This window comes from Diabrotica undecimpunctata, chromosome 10, assembly GCF_040954645.1.
Source record: "Diabrotica undecimpunctata isolate CICGRU chromosome 10, icDiaUnde3, whole genome shotgun sequence".
Lineage (NCBI taxonomy): Eukaryota > Metazoa > Arthropoda > Insecta > Coleoptera > Chrysomelidae > Diabrotica > Diabrotica undecimpunctata.
The window spans coordinates 8,190,312-8,216,796 of NC_092812.1; the positions used below are offsets into that span (position 1 = coordinate 8,190,312).

General features: G+C 34.3%; 2 protein-coding genes across 4 annotated transcripts in view; both read left to right on the forward strand.

The window, feature by feature from the left end:
• Positions 1-26,485, forward strand: part of PlexB (plexin B) — a 560,952-nt gene that overhangs the window by 206,231 nt on the left and 328,236 nt on the right. The window contains exon 1 of one of the 3 annotated variants that reach the window (XM_072546629.1): positions 17,444-17,730. The exons of the other annotated variants lie outside the window; for them this stretch is intronic. The gene's annotated coding sequence lies outside the window, so the exon portion shown is untranslated. Of the gene's footprint in view, positions 1-17,443; positions 17,731-26,485 lie in introns of those variants that run through there. 3 annotated transcript variants of the gene reach the window in all.
• On the forward strand, positions 14,822-15,610 carry LOC140451609 (uncharacterized). The gene has a single exon (XM_072545456.1). The coding sequence runs from the start codon at positions 14,822-14,824 to the stop codon at positions 15,608-15,610; it is 789 nt and encodes a 262-aa protein (XP_072401557.1).

The window sequence follows — 26,485 nt, forward strand, 5'->3', positions numbered from 1 at the left end:
TAATGAACAATGAATCGTAGCACTCCCGTAGACAGAGAGTCCCTGAGAATTTCTGTAATAAAACTGCAATCAAGGAATGGATAATGGGAAGAGATATATTTTTTTTTCGAGGAGTGCTATTTGTAATCACAGGTATTAGAAGCAGCGCGTGCTTTTAAAGATCAATACAGTAGGTATAATCTTGATGAATTATATTAAACAACATAATGTTTCTATTTTAAGGCCTCCTCCGTATCATTGCGAATTAAATCCTACGTTTTTTATAATTTGCATTATAATATAATGTAATAGAACTCCGTCGTAAAGCTCTTTGTACGGTCCTGTAGGCGACCAGACATGGTGTGCAACCAAGTTATGTGATATGTAGCTACCCATAATACCATTTTTAAAAACGAAAAGGTGCGCCAGTTTATCGACGACACTTTGGCACGCGCAACAAACCAAAATTTTCGCAATTATGTCACTCATGTCGTTGAGAAAACGGGAACTGAGATGTGGACCGCGTACAGCCTGCAAGATAACGTAGACCAATTGATTATAGACGCGGTGGAGGGTAGCGAAAGCAAATCTGACATCTTAGATGTAGAGGGCGACATTAGTATAAATGAATATCTTAAATTTATCAGTCCAGAGTACGAGCTTTTCGGGTATTGCACAAAAATTTTCCCCTTGTAAACCTTTTCGTATAGGTTATGAAAAGTTGGAATAGGAATGTGTAAATCGTTTTGCACTAAGTCAAAACATTTTGATGTCACAAGTGCCCAAAATTTGGAAATTGCCACTTTTCAAATATCAATAATTAAAAAAACAATTGAACTTGGATATAGGATATAACACACGAAATTTATTACCTATCGAAATTTTACTAACCATAGTTTTTCAATAATCCAGTTCCCAGAGATCCCACCCTGTATAGCTATCAAAAAATGTAATTTAAAATATATTTGTTAGTTTAATAAAGTATACAATTTTAAAATAAAATTCTCGTTAAAAACTTCTTTTTTTAAAAAAAGAGAGCCCTTCGACTTACTAACTCATCCACCTAAAAGCCGTGGGTGTGAAAGTCCGGATTACCGGCAATCATTTGGTCGATTACCTAGTTGGTATTTCCCTCCTACCCACCGGTAAATCGAGTCGGGCATTCCACTATTCGTCACTTGGGGACACGTTCTTCTCTGGGGTCTACAGGTTTCCCGAGAGCCTTTCCCTATTCTGAGAAATCTTATTTTGCAAGTTTAGATTCAAGAGTAATCACTTTGGCCATTACCGAGCTTTTACGTTCATATAAGACCTTAGATATTATCTGTTACAAAGGACTACCTACCTACACACTAAGAAACTTCCTGCGTAATTAGTTGATGCAATAATAAACAATTCTTTTTTTTTTTGATGACTTTAAAATACCATTTTTTATTGTTTGAATTTTTTTTTACAGGTATGTTCTACGCTTTTATAACTGGTGAGTTTTTAAATCCATTTTTAATTTACATAAGCTGTTTGCAGTTTTTTTTAACAGGAATTAACAGTAGGCAATCTTCTATACTTTTTTTACTCTTTTCTCTCTACAGTAAAATGCTGAGGCGAGCGTCACGGAACTAGCGCACTAAGATGGCGTCGTCAGGGGTAGCGTCATAGAATAGCGGTTCCTGACATCGATTCACTACTCTTCATCAATTCGTTTCTAGTCGTCATATATTTACTCTAAGCAGTCTTAAATTAAAAGCTGCATGAAAATAACTAACAAAATATATACATTAAATAAATGTAAATTAAAGTAAAAAATTAAAAGAATGTCTGTCAAAGATTCGTTTCGTAAAGATTGTCAAAATTTAATAAAAGTCATAAATGTCATTCGATTAATAACATTATTTTCTCTGATTGACCTGAAAATGCTGGGATGGTTACTCCTAATTGTACATGTACAAACAATATTGCTGAGGTATCAAGAAATTTAGAAAATCAAAACAAAATCAATGTATTAACAGCAGTAGTTGAAAATCGTACAATAAGTTCTCAAACCATTGCAAACCAGTTTGAGATTCATAATTCCACGGCCTTAAAAATTTTGTCCACATATATTTTTCGTTACGACTACGTTACCTAGTTACTATATGTTTCGTTAAAAGATATTTGTAATAGAAATCTCTATGGCTATTGATACCGCTCAAATAAAAATAAAACAGTTTTGTCATTCGCGTTCATATAATTTGGAAAGCAGAGGAAGCCCTAATATAAAATTCTCTCTGAATCGGAAAATATAAGAAGAGTATTGTTGATTCGGTTGTAGCGCAGATTTTAAATTATAAAATAGGTGTACTTTTTCAATTGGAAGTTGAGATGTTTAAACTGATCACTGTATAATTAAAATTAAAAAGATGCGTGAAACAATTTAATTACCATCAAATTATTACAAAAAGAAGATACCATTGATAATGATTAACCTAGTAGCGCTCAAATTATTATTTTTTGTTTTTCTATTATAAAATTGTGTTTATAACTTTTTATTAACTACTAGTAATTATAATATTCCCAGGCAGCAACCAGTCATAATACACTGGGGTGCAAAATTAACCGGACACTCAGATTCTTCCTAAAAATTGGCGTTTAAAAAATGTTTAAGATCTTCCCAATTGAGTATTTAATAATAAACAAAATTTAAAAGTCAAATTTATTACAACTCAAGAATGTTATACAGAAAAAACAATAAACAATTAAAAAAATTGAAAATCTGCAAAGAAACAAAAATTATTTTTTTTTTAAATATAAACATTGTTTATGGAAAACGATATTTAGTAGAGTGTATTTCCTTCACGAGCCCTAATTACGGCTCTCATTCGATCAGACATACTTCGGATTAAGGCAGCAAAGTCTGCGTGAGCTCCCATTCGTCACGAACTGATTGCTCCAAATCATTCATGGTTTCAAACTCACCATGGTTACGTCGAATGCGTCGCCCCAGAACATTCTATGCATGCTATATTGGATTTAAGTCTGCACTCCTTGGGGACCATGGTAATAAACGAATCCTAACTTCATCCAAGTAATCCCGTGTTATTCTTGCAATGTGCGGACGAGCATTATCTTGCATCAGACGAAAGTTTTCTCCAACAAATGGGGCAAATGGCACTACATGATCTTCCAAACATTGCTGAATATACCGTTGAGCGTTCAAATTGCCCCCTTGAATTGTAACAAGCTCTGTATGAGACTCTAGGGAAATGCCTGCCCACACCATTATTACACCTCCACTAAATTGAACTCTCGGAGTAAAACAACATTGCTGATAACGTTCACCAGCTGTTCTCCATATAATAGGCCGCCCATCTGATGAGTATCTTTTAATCTTGATTCATCCGTGAAAAGCACTGCACTCCAATCGTCAACAACCCAATTAAGATGTTCGTGAGCGAAGTGTAAACTTTGCCTCCGATGATCTGCTGTTAATAGAGGTCCCGTGACAGGTATTCTGGACCTTAATCCATATTCATTTAAGCGTCTTCGAACGGTATAAACGGAAACTGTGTTTGTATGGGCATGATTTAATCGTTAAACAAATAAGATAATGTACCATCGCGTAACGCTTTTAACTTAAGAAAGCGATCGTCAACTTGACTTCTGGTTCTTCGTCTACCTTGACCTGGCCTCCTGGTGTATTGTTTTGTTTCTCGAAATCTTTGTATTGCATCAAACACTGTAATTTTAGAGATTTTCCTAAAGCATTTGCGATGTAACGAATGCATCACCCTGTAAAACAACAGCTTGTGCTACTTCTTCTGGTGTCATAATTTTTTTTAATGCAAGTTTTAAACAGAAGACAATACAAAAACCTACAGCCGAACTTATAATCAGGTACAGTATCACAATAAACTTTCAATTTCACATTAAAAACAAAACGTATGGGTAAAAATGTTGTTCGCACAAAACATCTAAATAGGTTCAAACAAGAAAAAACGTTATCGCTAATAAGGCCTCTTCTTCTTCTTCTTCTTCTTTTTATAGTCATGACTCTGTCTGTTTTTCAATGTGGCTCCAGTAAGTTGTCGTTCTATCGTTTTCGTGGTCTTCCTACTGATCGTGTTCCTATTGGGGAACCGTCTCTTGCCGTCTTTACTACTCTATTTATTGTCATTCGACTTATACGATCGTCCCATTCTACTCTTCTATTTCTTACCCAGTTCTTGCTGTTCTCCACCTTGCATCTACGTCGTATATCTGTACTTCTAGCTCTGTCCCATAGTGTCTTACCATCAATTTTTCATCTCTGCTGTTTCTAACATCCTTTTTGTCCTCCCTGTGTCAGGTCTTGTTTCTGCCGCGTATGTGATTATTGATCTGATGACTGTTTTGTAAATTCTGCCTTTCGTTTCTTTCCCGATATTTTTATTTCACTTGTTCTATTATATGACCTTCCAGCTCCAATTTACATCTTAGTAAATTTGCTGTTGTAACCATGCATTTTGTCTTTTTTGGGGAAATTAACATGTTAAACTTTCTGGCGGTTATATTAAATTGCTGCAGCAATCAGGTTGAACAATAGAGGTGAATCCTCCTATCTTATCCCATTGCCAGCTTCAATAGGGTCGGTTAGTTCTTCTTCTACTTTTACTTTTATTGTGTTGTTTTGGTAGATATTTTCGATCGTTTTGATTATTCCTAGAGGTATCTCTCTTGTATACAGTAAGTGGATAACGTCTTTTAATTTGAGCCGGTCAAATGCCTTTGTAAGGTCCACGAAACGTAGATATGCCGATTTGTTGTATTCTAATGATTTCTCTTGCACTTGCCTCATTATAAATATAGCGTCGGTGCATGATCTTCCCGACCTAAAACCTTGTTGTTCTTCTGCTAGTGTTATAATTTGATTCAATTTATTTGTTATCACTTTGGTTGTTAATTTTAGTGTTGTGTTTAATAAATTAATTCCTTTGTAATTTTCCGGGTCCGATTTGTCTCCCTTTTTGAAGAGAGGATTGCTTGATTAGGATGCTTGATCTCCATTCTTGAGGAATTCTGTTTTGTTCTATTATTTTTTGGATTAGCTAATAAGGCATAAAATACAATTCAAACAAATTTAACAAGTTTTGATCTAAACACCAACAAAAAAACAAAAAAACCTGAGTGTCCGGTTAATTTTGCACCTAGTGTATTTGCCGACTGGAATGCAAAAATAGGTAAAGCAACCTCAGAAAATCAGCTAAAAGGGACATTTGGTAGGTTTGGAATAGGCGAAATTAATGAGAGAGGAGAAATACTACTACAGTTTGGCATCGACAGTGAACTTAGTATCATAAACACAATGTTTAAACAACACTCGCGACGATTATCAAGTTCAACTTCACCAAGGAAAAAATACAAAAATCAAATAGATTATACACTTCTCAGCGTACGATGGAACAGTTCAGTGGTGAATATAAAGACAAAACCAACAGCTGATTGCGGGTCAGACTATAAACTTTTACAAGCTGAATTGCTTATCAAATTACATAATAAAATATGTAGAAACAAATAGAAGAATCAAATATATACCCAAAGAGTCTGAAAATTTCAGCCCTATCTCTTGGGAAACGACTAAAAGGACGGATTAAACGGAGATATCTAAAAATCGTCTTTACTAAATTAAAAAGTGTAATTAACATTCAAAAAAATGACTACATATTGTATATAAAAAAGAAACTAATCTCTAAAAAACTGGGTTTTTTTTGCCGTAACCCGGTTTCTCGTACTCTCGCTGCTTTATCAAGCCATCCTTTAAGCAACAAAATATCTCTAGATATGCAATCTTCATGAACTTCGACGTATCTTAAAGCGGCCTCGAAGGCTTCCTTTGCAGAAGCATGAGTGATTTTTGGATTTTCTGCAGGTTTCTCCTAATTTTCTACATTTTGTTCTGATGTGGAAGCGACAGATATTATTTCCTCTTCATTTAATTCCTCACAATCAGGGTAATTTTCGTCAATATTTGCCAGCCATTCTTCAACGTCAATGGTTTTTATCCCTGGATCTGTAATTTAAAAGTTCTTGGCAATTTCCAATGTTGTAAGGTCTTAGAATACGTCGTCCTCAGTTTCATGATGGTTGACCAAAGTTTGCGCCACGATTTTTTCAGTGTTTCAGCTACTGTATAAATTACATATTTGATCGTAATTTTTTTATTGCCTGTATCAGATCGGTATCCTCTTATTCCAAAATGAATCCAACGAATTTCCTCCGATATATTTTTTAATGCATTTAATTACTCCTTGATCCATAGGTCGAATTAGTGGAGCCACGTTCGGCGGTAAGAACGGCAGGTTTTTTGATTTTAAAAATTGACAAACAGTCGGAACGAATTTATTTTAGAACCACTCTTTAAAATGACGACAGTCCATCTAGGCTGATTTCTGGCTTTTGTAGTAAATCGTATTAAGATTTTTAAATACTCTCGGTTTTTTTTATTTCTCGATTACAAACAAGGGAAGTTTGTGATCTCCACTTGCATTGCTACACAAAGCAATCGTTAGTCGTTCTTTCGATCCCGAAATGTGTTCTTTTCTTGTTGTCAATGTTTTATTAGGGAGCATTTTATAATTTAGGCCGGTTTAGTCCATGTTATAAACTTACTGAGGAAGCAAATTATTTCCCAAGATAAATTGTTTAAACTTATCTATGAACGCGTTTACCCCACCAATCTCAGATGAAAGTTTTTCACCCGAAATAGAAAACTGTCGACTTTTTCACCGTTGTAGCCACCCCTCTGAGGCAGTACACGTATCAACTGAAGAACTCTGCTCACCTATTTTTGCATGGAAAGCGATTGTTTTCTCCTGAATAAGCGGCCCTGACAATGTGTCCCTTTTCTCCTTTCTTGGTTAAACCAAACCCAAAACGCCTCATCTAATATTTGCAATTTTGGTTTTTTCAATGTCTTCCTTGCGTTTGGTCATCATCTGCATTATGGAAAATGACTCTCATTCCCTACTTTTACGTCTTTTTCTCAAAACTTCTCAGCTACCGGGGCTTCCGCGAAAAGTTCTACAAACAAGATCTTGGAAATTTCTGGTAAACTCGAGACTCGAGACCTCGAGACGGGACCGTAGTATTTAAATAGAGAATTTTGATATAAGTCTGATATAACCACGCTCTGTTGGTGGGTGATATAAACTTGTAATAAATAAATTAATTATGTGTAAATAAATGAAAATAGTGTTAGAAAAAAATGTTAAATTAAATAATAAAAACTAAATAAAATTACGTAAAATCACGTTATATTTGGTGTTAGAATTGGAAAATTTTAAATAAATTTTCCAAAAATTTTTAAAAATTGGAAGATAGAACATTGAATTCTGTTTGGAAAAAGGCCGATTTTGTCTAACGTTTGAAGAACGCCCTGCAAGAAGAAGGTTTCGATCCGGAAACTTACGTGATTGAGGACAAGCATGCTCCCGTCATCTCGTCGATTCCCAAAGTTTCTCATCGTTGGACAACAAAGTTTCTGGTGATAGCACATCTGTAGAAAACAAAGTTTGAGTGGAAGCTCTGTTCGTGTTAAAGTCCCAACTTTCGACGGAAAATTAATGAACAGCTGCAAGAGCGAATGAATGGTTTGAAATAGAAAAGACTGTAAACCTAAACTATCGTTCTTAGAGGAGATGCCTTAGATTTGCTTTAGACCATAGCCGTAACATATTATTTCGAGCAAGTTAACAAAATACTAAACATGCGATATGGTCACGACCATTAGGAGCATGTTTACCAGTCGCAGTTTAAAAATCGAAAACAAAAGCGGCATGAGGCTCTTTAAGAATAAGAGGTAGATATTGCTACGTTAGTACGATGGCTTATCCAACAGCTCCCGAAGACATGATGGAAAAGTTGGCTATTCAAAAATTTATTGATGGTCTTCGTGATAATGAAATGCAGAGAACACTGCAAATAGCTCGTCACAAGACGCTGGTCGATGTTTTGTTCGCCGCCCTAGAATACGAATCAGCTACGCAGGCCTCTGCCGGGTACAGTAAAGTTATGACTGTAAAAGAAGAAGAAAACTTGACCAGATTGTTAATATTATAAAGATCATTACATACAAGGAAACTAAGACCATAAGGTTCTGAAATTGTGAGGAAAAGGGACACGTTCGAAGTTCATGTAAGTACCCTAGGTATAAAACAAATCAAGAAACTCACCAGTAGGAAAACTAGGTCATGTCGCCTTTAGGGTGGCAGCTTCGGAACCCAGAACTTTTTCAAATATCCTCACATACTAATAGCTTCTTTAAAATGTCGTTAAGATAGTGTATACATTGTTGTTCGATACTGGAGTGACCAGAATCATTATACACCCGACAGTTATAAACAGCTAGAAGAAACTTTTACCAACCAGGTTGCGACTGCGGACAGCCACAGGTGAAAATGCCAATATCCATGAAAAATTCCAGTTCGTCCATACTGTCATAGTTGCTGACATCAAAGAGCACGTTATATTAGAAATGGACGTAATAAATTTGTAGCATAAATTCCAATTGAATTTGTAACGAAGTTGGTAACGAGGAGGTATCTCTTCGTCCACATGATGACAGCATTGTGCAAGCCGCGATTAAAGAAGATATAGTTGATCCTGCGAGGTGTGAAACAAACTTATAGCGAAGTTGCAGGAAATTTTGGAAGAACGCATGTTACGTTGGAACATTGCAACCATGACGAGGAGGTTGGCCGAGGAATCATAATTGGAAACGAATTGGATACTTCTGCTAAAGAAATTCTTGTAAGACTTATGAATGTCAACGATTACCCAGTGACCATCAAGAAAGATACAAAAGTAGGAACCTGTGTACCTGTGACTTCCATATAGACGTAATAAGAGAGATTATCTAAAGACATAACGTATCATATTCCGGACACTTTCGACGTACTTACATGAAAATTACTGTTGACATTTTACGTTTTTCATCCCCTCTAGAAAATTACTGTTGACATTTTACGTTTTTCATCCCCTCTATATTGATTTTTTTATGACCGAAACGAAAACAATGATAGTATAGAACCACCGGAATCATATATGGTTTTACCCTAAAGGGAATTCTATATATAGGAACCTCACTTGGAATTTCTTTTCCTCAAAAGGTAAACGCAACTGTCTTCGTATTTATGTATTTACTTGATTTCATATTTTGACTTTTTTATTAATCTTCTTACCTCCAAAACCTTTATATTTACTGAGGATATACCCGAAAAAATAATTTACTCAACATTAGAAATACTCGCATCAACATTGTTTACTACACCCTTACAAATTACTTTTAGCTGGAATAAAAAGTTCATATCCATAAATTTTTTACCTCCATATTTGAAACAAATTTATTAACAAAGTCCCATTTCTTAAAAATAATGCTAAGGTTTTTATCTTTTTTGTATCATTTTGATTAGTGGTCTCCGATTTACCATTATTTTCAACAAATGTTTTATTTAAACTTATATTGCATTCTGAATTATCTACATATATTACTTATTAACATCTCAACACTGGGGGGGGGGGGAGGTCAATCATTTCTGTGCTATCCCCAATTGTTAACCATCTTTAAGCTTTATTTTCTTTCCTTTTTGAGGAATTTATTATACAAATACTACACATGAAAAACTAAATCAGAAACAAGTAACAAGTTAGAATTAATGGTCCAAGAACTTGGATAAAATGTTCAACCTTCTCATAACGATGCTGTCAAAATTTAATGATCAACTTTATTTATTTCATGATGTTTTATGATACTTCTAATGATTTACTACAAATATGACATATTTGCAGAAATTTAGCATACTAAAATGGCTCCTGTTAGTCATATGAGCTTTAGAGACCATTACGATATCAAGATATCAAGATTATTTAATCTTATAAATCAATATATATATATACATATATATATATATATATATATATATATATATATATATATATATATATATATATATATATATATATATATATATCCTGTCGCAGGTTCTCACGGGCCATGGGTGTTTCCGCTCATACTTCTTCAGGTTCAAGAAAGCGGCTACAAACAGATGCCCTTACTGCGGTTTGGTCGACACAGTGTCACATACACTGTTGGAATGTGTAAGATGGAGTAGAGATAGATTAGAACTGGAGAGAAGGAATGATGTTCGTTTCAATTCCGTGAGTGATATGATTGCGAGGATGTGTGAGGATGAAGACACGTGGGCAAGAACCCATGCATTCGTTAGACAGACGTTCCAGTCCAAGGAAACTGAAGAAAGACTGTTGTAGTCACAAAAAAAAGTTTGTTGTGTTAAGTCCAGCGGTGAAGCGATATTTAACGAGACGTGAGGTGGATGTAGTACTGAAGATATGCCGCCACCAGGGCGAATCCCGGACTGCACTCGCGGATCATAAGCGTGGTTGAGAGGGCGGAGGGGTTTTAGTGGGTAGGTTCTCGCCCCGGCTGAGATGGCGGTTGAGCGTGTCACATGTGGTGGGCTCGAAAAGCCATCTCAGCGGCGGTGAGGGAATCCCACATATCAGACATAAGACCTGGTATCTTACGAAGATTTCCCACCCACCTCAAAAAATATGAAAAAAAAATCTTATAAATGCCTTAATCTCCTCACTATGGCTTGAGAGGCCGTTGAACTACACAAATGATGACGCAAATTACTCTATTTGGAAACTCTGTAAAATACTTAAACATCAGATTAAGCATGATGGTTCGATTAGCAAGGAAGATGGTGATTAGGCCAAGGCCGATAACGATAAACCACCAGTTGCTAATCATCTCAGTCAAGTTTTTCAACCTCACTCCAGAACTGACTCAATCCAAGAAGAATTTATTCACGAAAACTTAGATCCACCTTTCCAAATGTTACCTCCTATAGAAAATATCAAAATAAAAGAAATTAAAGATTTAATTGAAAATCTCAAGATTAAAAACGCTGGAAAAATATGCAAAAATTTACCTGAAGGATTTTGGTTGGTTATGTACATATTTATCGCTATACTAAAGTTAGTGTTAGTACTATTTTTCGTTTTATTGGAAAATGGCACAAATTATTCTAATACTGAAACCAAATAAAGATCTAACTTACAACTTCACATTCTTAAAACACAAAGAAAAAACCGAATTGTCACAAATCAAAATAGAAGATATTTTATGCCCTCTCAATATACCGATTACACTAGACGAGTTAAACGAAAGCCTGGTCAATGCTAAAAGAACTTCTTCAGGACCTGATGATATTCCAAAAATATTTATTGAGAAACTACCTGAAACAGTAAAGAAAATTTTAGTTAGACATCTTTAACAATAATTACACAAATAAAACGTTTCCTTCAATATGGCGTCAAGCAATTATAATTCCTTTTTTAAAAATGAATAAGCCAAAAAACTTACCATCCTCCTATCGTCCAATATCTCTCACCAGTAACATTTGCAAAGCAATGGAGAGAATATTGAGTAAAAGACTGAAATGGCACTTGGAAAAGAAAAAACTTTTTACTCCAATACAAAGCGGATACCGTTCAGACAGATCGACAGCTGATAACATTGTTGCACTAGAATCCGAAATTCATAAAGCATTTACAAATCAACAAAAAGTGATCGCAATATTTTTCGACATCAAAAAAGCTTTCGACACAACAAGGACGCATTATATCCTCAAAATTATGAAAAACTGGAAAATATATGGTAACTTTCTCGCTTTCACCAAAAACATTCTTCAAAACAGGTCCATACAAGTAAAAACGAATGGATTCATGTCAACATCGAAATCACTCCATAATGAAATTCCTCAAGGATCGGCCTGAAGTCCACTATTATTCTTAGTCGCAATAAATAATATAACAAACCACATAAAGCTTCCCGTAAAAGCTGATCTTTTTGCTGATGATCTAGTAATATATGTTAGAAGTAAAAATATAGAATTAGCTACGCAAAATTTACAGAGAACATTAAACAGCTTAGAAATGTGGTCTTTAGAGACTGGTTTAACTTTTTTAACTGAGAAGACTAAAGTAATAATGTTTGACAAAAGAAGAGCAGAATACAACTTGAAACTTGTATCTAAATGGTCATTCTCTGAAACAAGTTCGCGAAATCAAATTTTTGGGTGTAATATTTTGACTCACAACTCACATGGACTTCACATATCAACAATTTGATCAAATCCTGTCAACAAAGAATAAACTTACTACGAATTTTATCCAGTCATAGATGGGATTCAGATACTAAAATTCTTCTAAATTTATATCAGACATTAATAAGAAGCAAACTCGACTACGGATGCATTTGTTATGAAACAGCAAATAAAAATCAACTAAAAAAACTGGATGTTATTCAAACCGCATCTCTACGACTAATCTTTGGAGCCTTTAGAACTACTCCAATAAGAAGCCTTCAAGTGCTAGCAGGAGAAATGCCACTATACCTCAGAAGACAATATATATCACTATGCTACGCTTCAAAAATTCTAAGCACAAAGGATCATACCTTTCTCGCAAGTTTAGTATCGGAAGAATCACTAGAATAATACACAAATTACACCACCAAGACAGTACCATTTTACGAACGAGTTAAAATACTACCGTATTATATCAATCAAATCACCTTGGCACCCATAAAAATATACCAGACACCTCCCTGGACAGTTTCTTTACCAATAGTAGACCTCTCCTTATTTAATCATGATAAGCATTCACACATTTCTGCTGAGGTCAGGCTTCAGTATCATGCAAATTTACTCAAATATTCCACTTACAAATTGATCTTCACTGATGCCTCCATAGATTGCAACGGAGTAGCAGCTGTTACTGTATCAGAAAACGTAATTTCTGCCACTAGATTAACTGACGGCTGTAGTATCTATACCGCAGAGTTCCAAGCAATGCTTGACGCACTAAATCATTGTAAAACCACAAATGAAAAACAAATACTAATATCAGATTCATTAAGTTTTTTACAGGCCATTAAACATGTTTATCCTATACACATCAATCTATTCCTAATTAAAGACGCAACAGCTCCAATTTTCTGGGAAAACTATATCATTTATGTGGGTCCCATCACATGTAGGAATAACTGGTAATGAGCTATCAGACAAAACAGCGTTTGAAGCAATAAACAATGTGAACATTCCGACTACAACAGGTATACCAATAGCAGATACTAAAACTTTATTCAAGACTCATGTAAAAAAAATCTGGCAAGAAATGTGTAATCAAACAAACACAAATCTTAAAAGCATCAAACCAGACGTATCTTCAAAAAATCTTGCCTGAAAGAAGCACTGGTTACAAAATTCAATGAAGTTCTGTCTTTTTTAAATTACTGTAAACTCTATAATAAATTGTTGTAAGGCATGACTTTTAAAATGTACCTTATTTTCTCTATTTGTATCATAAACCTACCGCCAATAACCCCAGTGGTTGATGCGGATAAATAAAATAAAAATAAAAAAAAATAAAAATTTCCCATTATCTCTAAGATATTTGAAAGTATACTCTAAGATATTTAAAAGTTGATACCGGATTATCAGTTTGGATTCAGGCAACAACATGGAACAATTGAGTCTAGTTGATGATACCAATGTGTCTAAAACGTAGAGTTTATGACAAAAGTATCTTGCCTGTAACTACATATGGACTGGAGACCATGGCCTTTACAAAGAAAACCTTAGAGCAGCTCAGTACAACCCAATGGAGCGATGGAGAGGGCCATGCTAGGGAATAGTTTGAGAGACAGGATTCGAAATACCGACATTCGTGTAAGAACAAAGATTACTGATGTCGCAGAACGTATAGCAAGGCTCAAGTGACATTGGGTCGGACATGTTGCCCGAGATAATCCCGAAAAATGGACACAGAGATTAACAAACTGGAGACCAAGAGAGAACAGGCGAGGAGTAGGCAGACCACAGAAGAGGTGGGCAGATAATATCAAACAAGTCGCGGACAAGCAGTGGATGAGAATTGCCAAGAGTAAAATCAATGGAAGCAAATGGAAGAGGCCTATGTCCAGAGATAGAAGATATGTATATATATATATATATATATATATATATATATATATATATATATATATATATATTAGCGATACCACTTCAGCCCTAGCCCAACATCATATTCAGACAGGCCACAAAATAGATTTCAAAAAAGCAAAAACCATCGCTCCCATCCGCTCATTAAAAGCGAGAATCATTCGTGAAGCTATCGAAATCGAAAAACGGCCTCACAGCTTGAACACGCGCGATGACGCGAAACGATTGCCGGCAACATGGCGACCCCTTCTTCAGCGACCTCCCGCCCACACCGCTCAGTCCACGTCAGTTCAGACCACGTCAGCGCATACCGTTCCCGCGCATACAGCGAGTATAAAAGCAGCCACACAGGGTAAGACCGGTTGTCACTCGACACTGGGGAGTAGGCAGATTGAGACCTCAGTGCCGAGAGACAGTTCTTGCAATATAGAACACGATACTGGTACGTCTCGAGTGAGGGGAGTAGGCAGATTGAGACCCCGAACTCGAACCGAACCGTATCCCTCTTGATAATGGCTCCAAAATGGGTGCCGAAACGTCGAGTTTTAAATTCTCAACGCGGTTCTTCCCGAGAACTCAGTAATTTTCATATATATATATATATATATATATATATATATATATATATATATATATATATATATATATATATTATATATATCAATGGTATTCAGGGTTTGACTCCGCGTTAAATGTTGTTGGTTTTGATAAAAAACTTCCAAATATATATATATATATATATATATATATATATATATATATATATATATTGTCTTCCTAAAATCCATAAGCCCCAACTGAGTATGCGTCCTATACTATCGTCAATAAACGCTCCTAACATTAATGTAGCCCAATTCCTAACGGACATTCTTTCACAAGCATACAACTATAAGAACGATTTTAACATAGTAGACTCTTTCCAGTTCAGTGAATTCATCAATAATTATCAGTTACCAAGAGAATATGTCTTAGTAAGCTTCGACGTAGTATCACTGTTTTCTAACCTCCCAATCTCCAGCGTCGTCACGTCACTCCGGAACCATTGGAATGCAATCCAACCACACAGTCCAGTATCATGGGAAATATTCTCGGAATTATTAAAACTGACGTTTGACACCAATTATCTAATATTTAATGACAAATATTATCGCCAAATCTTTGGAACTCCCATGGGATCGTCCATTTCCCCCATTCTAGTTAATTTCGTACTCGATGACCTTATCAATGAGAGTATCAGTAAGTTAGATTTCCAGGTTCCCTTTGTAAAGCGTTATGTCGACGACTTGATCCTAGCAACACCACCTGATAAGATTTTAAGCACCTTATCAGTCTTCAATAGCGTTGATCCTCACCTGCAATTTACTTGTGAATTGGAGGTTGATAACAGCATACCGTTTTTGGATATGCGAATCATACGCACACATAGTAACACATTGGGCACTACGTGGTACAGGAAAGACATGGCGAGCAACCGGTTCTTAAATTACCACTCTACACACCCAATAAGATACAAACATAACCTTGTACAAGCTCTTAGCTTTAGAGTACATACGTTGACCCATACGCGGTACAAGAGGGAATCTTTGGATTGACTCAAATCTATTCTCATTGATAACTCTTACCCCATATCCATCATCAACAGATATCTCTTCTCTAAAAGCTACGGTCATTCTATTTCGGAAGCACCCAACGGTGCAATACTAGCCTCCATATCCAATAGCATACAGACGAACATTTCCCCGTTAACCCCAAAACCAGCCACAAAATATGCTTCTCTTCCCTATTTCCCACAGATTACGAACAAGCTTACTAAACTATTCAAAAACTTACCCGTCAAAATATCCCTAAAAAATACTAAAACCATTGGAAAGTTATTCTCCAAGTCTAAAACTCCACTAAGCTCGTTAGAGCACACTAATGTTGTCTATCAGATACCTTGTTCAGAATGCAACTCCTGCTACATTGGCCAGACTAGTCGATCTCTTCTAGGGCGTATAACTTCACACAAAAGCGACATCAGACTTTCCAAACCCTCTTGTGCCCTTGCACAACACGCCATTTCCACTAAACATCACATTGATTTCACAAATACCAAAATACTGGCGAAACAAAACAACCATCAGAAACGCTCCTTTATTGAAATGTGTGAGATCCTCAAGAACTCATCGGCAATAAACAAAAGAACCGACATCGACAATTTGAGCCAGGTTTACCACTCTCTCATCTTACGAAATAAATGATACCAATTATTCTTCAGTTAAAAGTTGGCGTATTTTCCGTTCAAAATAATAACAAAATTATCCCCTATTTCCAAGTTTCATTAAAACATAAATTAAAAATAATATATCAAATATTTCCGCCATACAAATTCCACCTGTCCAACTAATTATGCAATGTCCCCTGTAGAAGTTCATAATTGTCTCAAAAAATGGCCCTTAAAAAAATTTTCGGTATCGCGTCAAGTTGTTTGCTTAAATTGCAATAAATCAGAACTTTGTTGGTCTTCAGTGGAGAACCATCTAAATGAAGCCAAATGTTCGTTTAAAAATTTTTTAAATATTCATATCTACGAATATGAACATTATTTTCTGCAAAGTTTGTGTGTTTTTTGTTTTTGTTTTTTGTTTTTTCTTTTTTGGTTAAGTTAGTTTTAAATAAGGAGTAAAGTGTACAGTAGATATGATAACATCGATAACATACTACATATTGAGTTGTAAGTTATGAACTATAAACATCTGTATTCCTTATAAACTCAATGTCATTTGTTATATTTTAGAGAACTGATGAAGCTTTATAAATATAAAGCGAAACAACGTCTTCAATAAACTTATGAAGTAGTTGACTTCTTTTTTTATTTGCCAACCTGAATGACCGATTAAACCTCTGAATTCACTAGTTGAATACTTTAGAAATATATATATATATATATATATATATATATATATATATATATATATATATATATATATATATAATATAAAGTAATCAGAATTATCGGGAATTAATGAATTCTTACTGACCAAAATACTAACTGGAAGTGCCGTATATTAACCGGTTGTAATTAATAGATTGGAATGTGGAATCGTGTTTGAGAATTGTCGTTTTCATATGTGCCAAATTTTGAAAAACTTTGGTTTTAAGTTAATAACTATTTCATTCCTAAAAAAGTATATTTTTTAAAATTTTATGAAAAAAGTAATTGCTGATCCTGACCAATTAAGTGGCAAGTCCACTATCCAGGCCAATGATTAGAGCTATAATTTTATAGAGACCACCTCAATAATATGTGCAACAATCAGCGTGCTTTTGAAAAGCGGGAAAAGTCGCGCACTTTACCGTGCGCAGACCGGCAATCGTGATCTCTGATGGTAATAAAACTAGAAACGCAGAGTGCAACCGGTGGCAGTTAATAGCTGATCATTCGTCCTGCGATAGTGGAAAAGTGTAGTTAAAATTTTGCTTCCAAATTGCTTGCTGCTGCAATCAGTAATATTTACCAAACAGACGTACATTGTACAGTGAGTGCTTCAAATTATTGAATGATTTACTTGGTAAAATAATTTTAATAAAACTGTTTCAAAAAGTTTGTGATTTTTCCAGGAACTTGCAATTGTTTTCAGTATCTGAAATAATTTGTTCGAAGACCGTTCTGTGTTTATTTTATTTTATAGTGACTCTAACTAATGAGTTCTGATATATTTGTATTGGGATGGTAAGTGGAAAAATGAGCAATTTTAGCTTGACAATAACGTATCAGACAGCTACAGCAACTAAAGTTTAATTTTTCCAAATATGCATTATTTATTATATTGTTGTTTTCTAAAAACATGGTGTCATATATTAGTGTTTTCATATAGGTTAGCAAACCCTAATTACTAATTACTATAATATAAAGTTGTTGTTTTTATGGTAAACGGAACGAAAAAATTTATTGCTCTGCAGCCTTATTCATTGCCGAGATATAGCTATGGCTATGCTAGCTTTACCGTAAAGTTAGCATAATCATTGTTTCTCGGAAACTGTTGCAGCTATAAATTGTTTCTTGGCGTAAAACTTCGGCAATAAATTAGCAATCAATTCCTTGCGGTTCGCTTTTTGGCCGATATCTTGGTTTTTCCGGTGGTGTGTTTTGAGCTAGGGGTTGATGAGGTAGTTTTTGGCGATTGATTAATATACCAATCAACAGCAATCGGCCGCAAATGCCGCCAAGATTGGCTCTATAGCCTTATTCATTGCCGAGATATGGCTATGCTAACCTTACCGTAAATCTAACATACCTCGTAAACGGCTACAGCAATAATTTTTTTGTTTGTTTAAAGGATGTTTATGTCATAAGTTTTGTTACAGTGGTACATTGTTTTTAAGATTGAGGAATGGATTTTTAGATTTCGAAATTTCTAAACTTTTTCATATTGTGTGTATGAGACAAAGAGAGAGATAGAGAGTAAATCACTGTAAAGTGACCATTTCTTAAGTTGTTTATAGTCTTACAGCATATTATATCAATTTTTTGAGAGTAATATGGACTATAACTAAAGAAGTAACTAGTAAACTGGTTATTTCATTGTAATGGGTGTTTTTTAGAGGTATAGAATTTTGAAATGGAATAAAACAAAGATGATTTTTTAAATTAATATGAAATTGATTTTATTTAAAAGATAATCTTTTGGCATTATAATTTAAATATGATTTCTGGCATATGACTGCCACGGCTGGCTCTGACGTGGTCTCATCTAGAGTTCCAATTTTCTATTACTTTTTCCAATATTTGTGGCCGTATATCGGCAATAACGCGGTGAATGTTCTTCTCCAAGTGGCCAATCGTTTCAGAAAATAGTCTGGCAGTGTTAAATCGCACGATCTTGGAGGCCAATTCACGGGTCCGAAACGTAAAACTATGCGGTTACCAAACGTTTCTTTCAATAAATCAATTGTGGCCCAAGCTGTGTGACATGTTGGCCGTCTTGTTGAAACCAGAGCTCCTGCACAATATGTTTGTTCAATTGAAGAATAAAGAAGTTAGTAATCATGGCTCTATAGCGGTCACCATTGACTGTAACGTTCTGGCCACATCATTTTTTAAGAAGTACGGACCAATGATTCCACCAACCCACAAAGCACACCAAACAGCCAGTTTTTCTGGTTGTGATGGTGTCTTAACATACACTTGCGGATTATCAGTTTTGTTTGTTGACATAGCCATTCCACGAAAAGTAAACTTCATTGCTAAACAAAATTCGCTTATGAAAATCAGGATCAATGGCAATCTCGTTTTGGGCCCATTCACAGAATCTACGCCTTGGTAGGTGATCGTGTACCTTCAATTCTTGCACGAGTTGGATTTTGTAAGCACGCAAACCAAGATCTTTCCTCAAAATCTTCCATAAAGTGGATGGAGACATATCCAACTGATGTAAACGATGGCGATGCTGTGGTTGGTGCTACGCTCTACATCAGCAACAACTTCTTCTGTTCGCACTGTACGACGTACGATGTCTATGTGGATGTGTCTTATCATTTAAAGTAACCGTGGTGCAAAAACGTTCCATGGTTAATCGAATTAATTGCTCTGATGGACGATTATGTTGACCATAAAATGAACGTAGAGCGCGATACGTATTTCGAACAGAACCATGATTTTCAAAATAAATTTGCACAAATTGGAAGCATTGTTCAGGCATAAGTGTATTCATGCTGAAATGCTAAACCAAACTAAACATAAATCACTTGACAGTACCCGAAATAATTATTTTTTTTTAAATTACATTTTTGTAAAATAACTGACAGCTATTCGAGGAATAAGGAATAATAGAGTAGAGTAAAGTAGAGTCAATTTTTATTTGCATAAATTTTTAAATATAATTGAGCAAATAACGTTACATTATTAATCACAGATTAATATATATATATATATATATATATATATATATATATATATATATATATATATTGACATCACACATTAAAATATATTAACATTACAAATTAAATATGCTGATCAGGGAGAAGGATATGCCAAGCACTCCGCCACAGTATAGGGCTCAATGTTAACTAGGTGTTAAAAAACCTTTCTTTTAAAAGCTCTGTAGTGTGTTTCCTGTTGAATGTCAGATGGTAGACAATTATAAAATTTAACACACACATACAAAGGACTTCTCTCTGCTATAGACAATCTGTGAAGTGACAAATTCAAATTAAGGCTTCTTGTATTATATTTATGATTGGAAAGCAGATGATAAAACAAAATAAAATTTTTAAAAAGAAACATAATACATTCAAATATATAGATGGCTGAGAAAGTGAATATATTGAGTGATTTGAATCGGCCTCTACAGGATTCTCCCGCCTTTAGTCCTAAGATCACCCGGACTGCCTTTTTTTGGGCTATAAAGACAGTTGAGCTATCTACTGCAGCACCCCAGAAGATTACTCCATATCGCATAACAGAATAAAAGTTTGCATAATATACTGGTAGTAAAATCCCCTGGTCTAGATAGCTCCTTAACACTCTTAGTGAGTAGCAGGCTATATTCAGTTTTTTTGTTGTATTTTGTATTTGTTCCCCCAATTCAGATTCTGGTCAATATGAAGACCAAGAAATTTAACTGATCTAGCAGGTTCCGTGTTTTGTAATAGAAAATTGATTGTATCTGGAAACTGTTCTCGTGACTGGCTGGTTTAAGCAACAACCGATTTCCACTGAACCACTGTTTAGCCTTGCTTAGAATTTGCTCTGCCACTGGGAGGAGTGTTTCTAATGTTTTTTCCCAGAAAAGCACATTTGAGTCATCAGCAAAATTTATAAGGTTCGAAGAACTACTAACCAACGCATTTGGAAGTTCGTTTATATAGACCAAAAAGAGAAAATTAGGCATAGCACAGAAACTGTGCTATGCCTAATTTTAAATATATTGGTTCAGAGTAAACCTTACATCCCCTTTTCTCCAGGCATACCTTTTGCGACCTGTCTGTGAGAAATGATTTTATCCATTTTAATGCCGGTCTCTGTATTCCATAAAGATGTAATAATAATAAAAGAACATGATCTAGGCTATCGAAAGTGTACCTAGTGTACTAGGCTACCTAGTGTTTTCATCTTTGCCTCTAGTTTTTTTAAAATTTTTGATATAAAATCATAGATAGCTGTCTCAACAGATCTCCCTGCGAAAAAAACCATGCTGTGAACTATTTGTTGGTTGATATTTCATCATAACCAGAGCTATGCTTGTTTTTTAAGTTATTTATTATGTGACTTATTTCTTTCTGTGAAACGGGAGTTAAAAACATGCAATGATTATTTTGTTCGATATTAATTTGAAAATTTTTTACATGCTTTATTTTCTTTACAGCTTCTGGCGCTGCATTTGCCATAAATTGATTAATTTCGTTAGAGAGCACCTGAGGGTCACCCTCCAAACAGAAATTACCTTGATTTTTGGAATTACCCTTCTGTTTTTTCGAGATTGAGTGAGTAAAGAATTGTATTTGCGTTTTTCTCTCCTGTAAATATCTTATAATCAACATTATTAGTAGACAGTGTAAACAAAACATCAAGCCTAGATTTACAATGTTTTATATCATCATCTATAAAGCACTTTTGTGATTTTTTTTATTTGCTGTATTTGTCTCTTTGAGTGGAAAACATTGTATAACAATTTTCTGAACTATACATCATAAAAGCATCCTACTGATTATCTACCTCTAATGTCTCAAAAACAGATACCCAGTCTACATTACCTAACATGTATTAAAAAAAACGTCTATTCTCCTTGCTAAATATTCGTTTTTTTATTATATTTGACTTAAATTTATTCAATTCAAATTTTACCTTTTGAGCAGTATGATCAGATGTATGAGGATTGAATACAAGAGAATCAAATATGTCAAGATTTGTAAAAATATTATCTATACAGAATTTTTTGTTACCTTATATGCGTGTATAGTCTTTGATGGAAGAATATCAAAGAAGCTTAAAAACATTTTTAATATGTCAGGCCACCTCGCACTATCTAAGCAGCCTATCTAAGTTAAAATCACCAGCCAGAAAAATGATGGAGTCCTTGTCAACTAAACCACAAAGTATTTGGTCTAATTTGTTTATAAAAACTTGTGGGTCTTCTATTAGGTAGATGGATAGGATTACAATCTTCTTCTTATTAATTCGCACCTCTGCAGCGGAACACTCAAACACCGTTCTTTCAGATAAACTAGAAATATCATCCCGTGCTTTTGCAATAAACGTATCTTTGATATAAACGTATACCGCACTGCTACCATGCTCCTGTGAACTGCTTCTACAATATGAAGAGATCAGTTTAAAATTCCGCACATTGTAGTCTCGCAGTTGTTCTTCTGTTTTCCAGTGCTCAGTTAAACAACGAGCAAAGCATTCATCATGATCTTCTAGGGTAAAATTAATGGCAATAATACTTGTTTTAATTGATTGCGTATTTAGGTGGATTACTGATAATTTCTTTTGGTGTGTGCCGTAGACTGTCTTTTGACACTGGGGTGCCTCTGTACATTGTGAAAATGTTTAAAAATTACACCGTTGGGCCATAATTCTTGCTGCATTAACTGAGGTATTTTTAGTTCTGGAACAGTAATGTTAAATGAACTTTTGTACTTATCTGTCCTGGTTTTCATTTTTTCGCAGATAACGTTTTCATCCAGTTTTCATTCTTTTAGATAGTTAAGTATTTCCTGAGCTTCCGTTTTTGGTACTGATACTTCTGATACTTCCAGCCATTCTCATTGATTCCCTGGAGTGGATCTGGTCGTTCAATAAGTGTTGGACGAGTTGTTTTGTAAAAACCTCTTTTTTTTTGGGTTTCCCATTTATCATTTTCATCGTCAATCAGCTGACGGTTGATATCTTTAACAGGAGTCACAGGTGCAATTGAACTGCTTGATATTCTTGGTTTAGGTGGCAGCTCAGACAAATCAACAGAACAACAATAAACTTGCTATTATTCTCATTTGGTGTGAAAGTTGCAGGATTAGAAGATTAAAATCGACAAATGGGAAAATATAAGTCATTATTTGAAATTATACTGTGAAAACAGGGACTTTATTTACAAAAATACCTAGGTGGGTGGGGTTTTCAAGGTAGTTTGCTCTTGATAGATAAAACTAATGGTAACAAGAATGGTAGTTGTAAGAAATTTTTAATTTCTCGTTTCCATCTTGTCTGTGCTCCGTAATTATCTCATTATCACTCTGTTAAGTTTTCTAAAAACAGCTTAGATTGTTTCTTCGTTGAGAAACCGTTCTAATTCGTGCTACTGTAAATAACAAACGTCTGTGAAATTCTTTTTGTTGTGTTAAAAATGAAAAGTGTTTCAGGATTCATTCCAATTAAACGTGCGATTATAAGCGTACAAATAATTATGCTTAACCTTATACGTGATGAAAATCGTGAAAACGTAAAGCGACAAAAATCATCTCCAGGAGGTCTTAAAAACCTGTCAACGAAGGTGAAAAAAGATCTTCAGAAGATGCCTTACCACTTGAAGCCATTGAATGATGGATATAAAGAACAGTCCTAAGGATATCACGGATCAATTGAGTAAACAAGAATATGTCGCAAATGGATGGAAAAGGTATGAAAAACCGATATTTATAATTATTCAGGGGAAGGTTTAAAACTTTATTTTGCAAACACTTCCTTCTCTAGTTCTAGATCCGTAATGTTAGAGTGCTTGAGTTGTAACTAAGAGTGGAACTTAAACGTTAACGTCTTTAGTAGAATAGAAATTATTTAAGCGCTGACCTTACCAAAAGAACTGTTTATTGGTTTATGTCCCATAAACTTCAAGCATTAATACAAAATAAATTACATTTTAATTCTTAAATATCACAGGAAATCCGACCACGATTATTGAAAATATGATAAATGGTCTAGGGGCAAAAACTATAAAATAAATGCAGAGGTTTGACACATGGAAACAAATAACGAATTTAACAAAAACTTACAACAAATTATAATAAAGTCAATAGCCAAATCCTGCGTATCTGTTAAAGGATATGTCTGCTATAATGGATTAGGTCTAAACACGCCCAAAAAGTGACCACTGCCCTGAACGAAACATGTAGAATAACCACTACCCCAGAACACCGCAGATGTATTGCCCAATATGTGGAAACATTTTAACCTATGAAAGCTTTTTTATGCCTTGTGGCTTCAAACTGTGGCAGTCCAAAATGTTGACCCATGGCGTCAATCCTATCTAATATGTGCAGAAAATCCTCTAAAACTGTTAATTCGTTAATTTTAATTTCTCTACTCTCTCCTTCCTAGGTCAGATGGAATATCTATTTCATGTGTATGTTAATAAGTACTAATGACAATGTGCAGCTGTGATGTACTCCTAGACATACATTGAAGTTATCTATGGATGGTAGATCTCGATTGATTTTTATTTCTATAGCTTGCTTCAAATATAGTTCTTTTATGATTCCGATGTCTTTGGCGTATATTCCTTAGTATACTTAGTAGGATATTGTGTTTAACGTTATTGAAGGTTTTCTGAGAATCCACAAAACATACAAAACCATCTTGGCGTTGATCACAACACTTTGTTTCAAATTTTGTTTCTCAGCTATTTTCTTCACATTTTAAGTATACGCGAGCATGTATGAATCGAAGACAACTTTCAAAGAGCATCGCTTATAAGACTTATAATTAAGTCAATAGTCGCTACAATCTTTGAGATATACCTTTTTCGGAATTGTTACAAATATTCATTTAACCAGTCAGTTGGAATTTTGAGAGATGCGTGGGATCAAATATTTTGAGAACTTATGCAAGCACACGTAATGACCAGGACTCTTTCTATTCTTCATTGCTCTTAGAGTTTGCTAAACTTCAGACATGGGCTAAACTATTTTTGCCGGTGCAAAAAATATGTAAGGTCCCTATTTCATTTTAAATACTTAAGATGAAAACCGGAAAATTATATAAAAAATTGACACAATTTTACTGAAAAAGTGTAGAAAATCCATTAAAATCAGTATTTGTAAAGTTATTTTTGTTAATTTGTTGTTTAGTTATTGCAAAAATAGCTTCAAAAGTCGTTTTCCTGAAAATTGTTAATGACTTTTCTAAAAATATACAATACACTTTAATTTCGCGTGATAATAGGGATAATACCAAATGTATTCAGCTTTAAAAATTTTAAGAAGTTTCACTTAACAGTAATTACAAAATTGAAATTGTTTATCTCAGAAAGTTTTTATCTACAACCTTATTATACGTAAACTATTAAGTCTACATAAATTCTAAAAGCACCAAATTGAAGAGAAAGGCTTATTTTATCAAATTAAATCATTTATTGATTAAACAATTTGTGTTAAGTATTGTTAAATAGGATTACAAAAGAACTGTGATTTTCAGCTAATAAACATGTAAAATAATTTAGACGCATCAATATATCGGAAGTTAATTTTTTTTATTCGGAATTTCGACATTTTTACACGAATTTGAAAAACAAATTTAATGTCCTACAACCCTTGAAACCCGAGTTCTTTTTTTTATTTATCTATTTTCATGTTTTAAAAACTGAATTTATAAATTTAAAATAAAAGTCGCGATGTCTCTGGTTCTAATCAACGAAAATTGATGTTTTGTTTTAATTTGGGGTACCTCGTTGCAGAGATTATAAAAGTACAATTAGTTAATTTGTGAATTGTTTATTGAACCAAGTAATTTGTGTATACAATTTAAAATAAATATTTATTTTGCAAAATTTTACTTTTCTCTTAGTACTACATAAAGGTTATAAAAAGTGAGGTCACTTAAATATTTATGTATTTATTATAGTTATAAATAATATCTTTTAAAAGTAAATTTTACAAAAAAACTAATTTTTTATTTAAAACTCAAATCTATAAGTGTTAATTTTCCTTGAATTATCCTTATTATTTTTACAATTACTTTTCTTGTAATATGTTAATTATACAAGGTGTTTCAAAAAGGTATGTCATAAATTAAATCACGCATTCCGGGGACAAAAATAAATTGATTGAATCCAACTTACCTTAGTACAAAAGAGTACACAAAAAAAGTTACAGCCCTTTGAAGTTACATAATAAAAATTGTTTTTTTGCATTATCTCCTAAACTACTTGACATTTTGTAATAAAAATGGACACGTTACTTTCTTGTTCTGAAAGCATGTTTCATACAAAAGAAACAATAAAATCTAACCGCACAGAAAAATTTTAAGAGGGTGTGCAGCCCTAAATCCCCCCAAACTTTTGAGTACGTTCAAATCAAATAAATTTTGTGGCATCATTAGTTTAACACTGAAATGAGCTGAAAAATCATATTTTTCTGACGAAATTGATTTGCAGCTTCAATTATTCTAACCCTCAATTGTTGTTCGTCCTCTATTGTTACAGAATACACTTTCTCTTTCATAAACCCCCAAAAGCAAAAGTCCCTGGGGTTAATACCTGGACTTTTGG

What these genes read in the sequence shown, in the direction of transcription:
- LOC140451609 (XM_072545456.1), top strand. Translation starts at nt 14,822, where the DNA reads ATGCGTCCTATACTATCGTCAATAAACGCTCCTAACATTAATGTAGCC.